Below are 6,755 nucleotides of genomic sequence, written 5' to 3' on the forward strand. Positions count from 1 at the left end.
TGTTAGTAGTACATGAACTTGGTTAGGACGCACAAGTCACTTAGCAAGTATGAAACTATATGGAAATTATTTTAATAAGTGGCGCATACATGTGTGTTTAAAGGTTAAACAGAAAAAGCTGTAGAAAAAATTTGTGAAAAAGTCTTTTGACTTATGTTTAATCCAATTCCATGCCCCTTCCCATAACAATAGGGGCATGCATCCTGGTTTCTTGGTGGCTCCCCTGCCAAGCACATTCTCCTGCTACACTGACTGAAATCTCACCCCCTGACATATTTCTGTAAATCCCATCTGTCTTTCCTTTAAATATCCTCTTTCTCATGCTAATTATCTTGGGAAGTACATTGCATTGAAAACAATATGCAACATAGTCAGCAGCTAACTCAACTCTTGGTGAGAATTAGCCAAAGTTTACTTTTAGCCTGACTTCTTACAGAGTAGAATAGTAAAGAATTTTACTGTTCAATTTTGATTGAATGAAAGTCAGGATGTAACAGAATATTTTGAAATCTGGATGCCTGTTAAAATAGCTTTGATGTCCAAATCCATTAATATAATATTTACATGCACCGAAAAACTCATGTGTAATCATATTAGTATGTGTACTGCAAAATGTGGTTGTCTGTAAAGTTAAAATAATGGATCAGCTATACACGGCTTAATAATCCTCTAAGACTTTTTTTTTGAGACAAGGTCTCACTCTATTGCCCAAGCTAGAGTGCAGTGGCACAATCTCGGCTCACTGTGGTCTTGACCTCCCAGGCTCAAGCAATCCTCAATCCTCCCACCCCAGCCTCCCAAGTAGCTGGGACCACAGGAGAGTGCCACTAAACCCTACAAATTTTTTTTTTTTTTTTTTTGAGACAAGGTCACACTATGTTGCCCACGCTGGTCTGGAATTCCTAGGTTCAATCCAGCCTCCCAAAGTGCTGGGATTACAGGTGCGAGCCACTGCACCAGGCCCAGATTTTATTTTTTTTCAATTTTGTCTAGGCTCTTATTCCCAGACTATATATTTAATAAGAAGACTTGGTATGAGTTAAGCCTTATTCAAAAACTCTTACATATTATTTCATTTAACCTTTAGAACAAACATCTAAAGGGAACTGCAGTCACTTCCATTCACAGATGAAAAGGGGAAATACAGTTATCCTGCCCAAGAAAATACAGCGGTCTTTCATGGACCTGGGATATGAACTTGACTCTGTGATTTCCAGTGCATGACCCATAGACAGTGATGAATAAATATTTGTGGTTGATAGCACAAAAAACTCACAATCTTATCCACAGCATTCTGTCACTGTATCTGCTACATGTCACACTAAATAAATTTAAAATGTGCCTATAAGTAGTACAGCTTAAGACATTCTGTAATCATAAATAATTCAAGAAACCAAAATTTTGAAATTGCTTTATTTTTACTCAGACTGGGAGAAATATGGTTAAGTGTTTTGTTTCCAATGTAATGTGCTTCATAAGATAATGCAGCATTAATATTGAATAATACAATTTTCTTTATGTTGTTTTATATAATTAAATCTTTTAAAATATACCATTTGCTCAGATCCTGAAATAATCAAACTAGATATACAGTATTTGAGAAGCTTCCTAAGCAAGAGATATTTGGTACGTCTTAACTCAAATAAATAAAGCCTTATATATAATATTTATAATAAAATATTATTTAATATTTTACATATAAAAATAAGGGACATTGAAGGAGAGGTAGTGAAGTATATTTTCTCCTCAAATCATAGATTTCATATAACATTTTTATTTAAGTATATTTTTTTATAACAAAGTATATAAAACTTATCCAATTAATATGATTTTATAGTTTAATATTGATAAACTTTTATTTCATTAAAATGTTCATAGAATTTATAAGCTCTTTTCAGCTTCTGTTTAAAAACAATGTTATTGATAAATTTAACATACATACTAGAAAGACAACTTGAAGAATAACTCTTTTGCATTTTCATTAAGCATATATTTGAATATTTTAATCTGGTTTGCTAGACCAAAGGTGAAATAAAAATACTGAATACCAATTTCTGTATTAAAACATTTTAAGTTAATATTACCTAAATGTCTAAAGCACATCGATATTTCACAGAAGGCATTTTACACATTACACATTTGATCTCAATTCTCGTCCTGAATTATTTCATCAAGTGACAGCTACATGTTCAAATGTAAGAGATTGGTTTTCTACCAAAATGCATTTTTTTAAAGAAAATACATAACAAGTGCTGTCTTTGTAGTCAAATAGTTGCTTTTAAAATATGCTTTTAGTCATACACTAAAAGTGGGATGGTTTTGTTTTGTTGTCTTTGTTTTGTGTGATTATTTTGTTTTGTTTTGGAGCTGAAAGAACAGCCATGCTTTTAGGCAATATTTTTACCCACTGGCGTCAGCAGAAGGGTGCCACCTGGTGGAAATGTGAACAAATTCTAAACTTTGTCTGATTGACCACTAAAAAAATATTTACTCATTTAACAAACCTGGAGAGTCTCGTCATCAGAGACAAGTGATGCAAAGATCAAAAAAAGCTCCTATAAATTTATGAAGATCTATTTTGTTCTTTTTATATTATTTAGATCCGTAGCGTGATATTAAGTTAACTTTAAAATTTCCAGAGCTGTGATTTACATGTATAGCTGAAGCTTTAAACAAATTATTCATTTGTCTTATATTCAAGGTAAATTTGTGCACACGCACACACAGATAATTTGCATTATTTTCATTCTTACAATAGAAATATGTTGTATTATGATTGTATAGAAGTTAAAAGGTAAGGCTTCAGACCTCCATGAGTTCATGGCTAAGTCTCACCTCCACCGTAACTTCCTTAATCCTCTGTATTCTCACCCTTAAAATAGGAATAAAAACAGGACCCACCTCAAAAAATTAGAGAATCAAATAGAAAAATGCATTCAATAAATGTTACTTTATGAACCCTGAGAATAGTACTCTGCCTGTGGCAAGTATTCAAGAAGGGATTTTAAAAAATAATAATAAATTACAATTAGCCACTCAAGTTCTTAGATCTTTCAATGTTAATTGAGATATTGATCATGTTAAGAAATGATTGTGGCTACTCATGTCAAGGCATTTGTTTTTAGACATTTTGTAAATGTGGAGTGTTATGAAAGCAACAAAATAACTGTTGTAAATATTTTTTGATCAAAGAATCCATAAAAGGAAGATTATTAAGATGATAAAAAATATTTCCAATGATTCAGAATACTCATAAAATACACGATCCCTACACAGTCCCTCCTATTCTTGTTGTCACCATTCTCTAGGAAGGGAGAGCATGTCCTCTTATCATGGCACCCTGTGCCAGAGGACAGTAAAAGATCAAATAAAACAGGAAGGTTGAGCCCTCTACAGGACTATAACCATAACCAAATTATATGGTTCATAAGCATTTTCAGTTAGAGGAAGGATTACGGTCTTCCACTGTACTATAAGTGGAAATAGGTGTTTGATGGCCTCAGGACAAGGCACCTTTGAGGTTTCATAAAAATCTTTACCATAGAAACTAGAAGACGTTTTTGGCAACATGCAATAGCTTAAATCGTTCAAAATCAATGCATAGTGATTGATTTGCTGGAACATATGCCCTATTTAACCACTAGGTATAATTTCATAAAGGTACATTTTAATTTAAATTTGTGAATCTGTTTTTGAAATATTATAGAAACCAGCACACCTAATCACATCTTTATGAAGCTATTATATCTGGTGTTGCATGAGAGTTGTGTGGCAATTGCAGAATTAAACCATAATGACTAATATGGCTAATAAAAGCTTAGTAGTCTTACGGAAAGTAGTTTAAGCTTTCACCAACATAATTCACATTATTTGTCCATCATTTCATATGTCAAGCTTTGAACAAAAATATGCTAGATATGAGTATTTCCTGGGAGGGCTTGAAAAACCCTCACTGTGATGCTACCATGTATATATTTCAGTTGACTTTCTTTGTAAAATCAATCTGTTTTAACACATGCATAAGATGCATAAAACTGACATTTTAAAATCATGTCAATACTCAGAAAGGCACTTAAAATACTCTATTAAAGCAAGAGTTCTGCAAAGCAGCCACTCCCTGAATATTTGAAGTGGCTATTAAAAACTGCACACTAACAAGAAAAATGGATTCGAGCTTGAACCTATCTCTTCACATGAATTTTAAGTACCAGATTAATCCTGACAAAGGGGTTTGTTGTGCATAGACAGCGTGTCCACTATTTATACATACATTTTCAGCTTCTGTGTGCTCTGCTCTGCTTCTGCCTCCCACTTCCACCATCACTGAACTGTTTGCAGCGCCTCAAGTAACCAGCTGGTGTCACAGGTTAGTGAGCAAAGATTTCATGTGGGGACTCTCACCTGACTAATCATTCTTATTGGTAGCATCATTCCAAGAGCAGTAGAGAGGCTCGGCGGCTTGTTAATGAAATTTAAGGGCTGTCAGCCTGAAAGAGGATGTTAAATCCATGTTCCTGTCCTGAAATTATTTTTATATATCTGCTAACCAGTTTTCACATTCTGATGTGTGCTGGGGATTAGGAGGAAGAGGTATAAAAGGAAGGGACATACGATCTTTTAATATTTTCATACTTATCTCAGAGTATGGATCAAAGAGGATAGTTTAAGAAAACAAATGCTTTGTAAAAACTGCCAACATTCAACCCCCTCCCACTAATAAAGGAGAAGGGAGCTTTAAGTCATTGAGTAATCCCCACCACCTGTATGAAACATATGTGAGGGAAAAGAGAAGGGGAGGGGAGAGGAGAAAAGAGACCACAAGCCAGGAGAGATGACCAAGTCTGCAATATTAATAACAGCCTCGCTGGCATCGCCTCCTCTGTCTCGCCACCACTGCTGGGCGATTTGGACAGCTCCCCTTAACAGGCTCCTTAGTGCTTAGAATACGCGAAAAGCCTAGTTGCTGCTGGAGCCTAGCTGCGTGCACTCCCTTCATCCCATGCTATCAATAACCTGGGAGGGTTTCTGCCAGGAGCGCCTTCAGCAGCCTTCGCAGTGCACTCCGAGCAAAGATCCCCAATCCTCCTACCCCAGTGCTTGGGTCCTCGGGGTCCACAGTTAATCCCTGACCTAAGGGCAGCTCTCTCTGCCCAGAGTCTCTAATTGATGTAAACGTGACGGCACCTCCACCAGGCTCAGCACAGCCTTCCTCCTCCTTCTCCTTGCCAGGGTATCTCCGCGCTCTCGACCCTCCAACTTTGGAAAAAGAGCGACACCGAACTCCCAAATCACCCCAAATCGGGGACAGAGACGAGATGGGGATCCACGACGGTACGGTTATGCTACAGATTTCTAAAGACCAAAACAAAAAGGGGTTGGCGGGGGTAGAAGGACGGGAAAGAGACAGTAATAACCCTCAGCCCACGCAGGGCACCTCATCTCTGCAGACACAACACATCCAAACCCAACAAATCACTAAAGCCAGCACCTTCCCAGCTCCCCTTAATAATTAATGCCTTGCTGCTCCCCAAGCTCCGTTCCACTCAGCAGACTACAGATGTCTGGGACACACTTCCCCCATCGACCCCCGCGACCACCCCACCTCACAAACACACACCCGTCTCCTCAAAAGAAACAAGAAAGGAAAGGAAAAACTCGGTTCGCCTAAAGGTCATTTGCCTACTCGGGTCGCTTTGGTCAGCGAGCGTCCCGGCTATAGGAAGACTGGGCTTGAACCCGATAAGTGGACATAAGGAGCGCAGCAGATTTTTTCAACATGTGTTAATAGGGAGCCAAGAGGCCCCATTCCTTGGCCCTGGCCACCTCTCCCTCCCTCGGTAGCCCGCCCGCCGGCGCCCCGGGGCACCTTCAGCCTTTACCTCTCTCCCCCCTTCCCCGCGGCTCTCCACCTTGCGCATCCTCTCGCCCGGCTCCGGAGCGCACTCAGAGGCTCTAACTTCCCGCAGAGTCCATGGATAAGCAGGAGAGCCTGGAACTGGGGCGGGGGGGAGGGTGGGAAGAGGGAGGCGTGGGAGCCGAGCCTGGGAGGAGAGGCGGGGGGAGCGCCGACTGGAGCCACCCCTCCCGGGAGTGCCTGGCCGCAGCTGCCAACTCTCACCTGGTCCGCCGGCTGCGCCTGGCTCGCCCTGGCCCCCGGGGTGGGCTGCTGCTCCTGTTTCATGGCTGTCATCGCCGGCGGCCCGCGTTGGCGCTCACTTCCTCGCGGGCACTTCAGACTCGGGGACCGTCACTTGGCAGCGTTCGCATGTCACAGGCGCCCGTCGCTCTCGGAATTGGCGAAAGGGAAAGCGGCAGCGACGGGGTGGGGGGAGGGGAGCGACGGGGAGGGGAAGAAGAGCGGCACCAGGCAGGCTCCCCCTCGCAGGATCCCTCCTTCGGCTACCGCAGACCCTCTAACTCCCCACTCTCCCCGCCCCCCACCACCCGAAAGCGTAGCGAGCCTCTGAGACCAGACACGACCAAGTGGCAAGTTAGTGGAGCGGCGAGCGGCGGGCCCCCGGCACCTGACCGAGCTGGAGAGACGTCTCGCAGCGCTGGAGGAGCCCGGCTCGCATTCTACCGCAGTCCGCGCCCCCTGCCGCCCGCCGCCGGGGGCTCCCGGCGCGGTGCTCAGCGCGCCAGGTGGAGCAGCCGGGTGCCGCGCTCCAGCATCTCCTCAGCAACCGCAACGGGGGAGAGAGCCCTGTGCGGCGCGAGAGCTCTCCACTCGCGCGCCCAAGGCTGCCAGGTGCCGC

At 42.1% G+C, this 6,755-nt stretch overlaps 1 protein-coding gene across 1 annotated transcript in view; it reads right to left on the minus strand.

The window, feature by feature from the left end:
- DPP10 (dipeptidyl peptidase like 10) overlaps nt 1-6,209 on the minus strand; it is a gene marked incomplete at its 3' end in the record, with an annotated part of 621,968 nt that extends 615,759 nt beyond the window's left edge. Inside the window, exon 1 of the mRNA XM_017883864.1 lies at nt 6,119-6,209. Coding sequence (XP_017739353.1) covers nt 6,119-6,190 — 72 coding nt within the window. The remainder of the gene's footprint in view (nt 1-6,118) is intronic.
- Between the last annotated feature and the right edge of the window lie 546 nt (nt 6,210-6,755).

The sequence above is a fragment of the Rhinopithecus bieti genome, unplaced genomic scaffold, assembly GCF_001698545.2.
Source record: "Rhinopithecus bieti isolate Rb0 unplaced genomic scaffold, ASM169854v2 scaffold_14174, whole genome shotgun sequence".
NCBI classification, from domain to species: domain Eukaryota; kingdom Metazoa; phylum Chordata; class Mammalia; order Primates; family Cercopithecidae; genus Rhinopithecus; species Rhinopithecus bieti.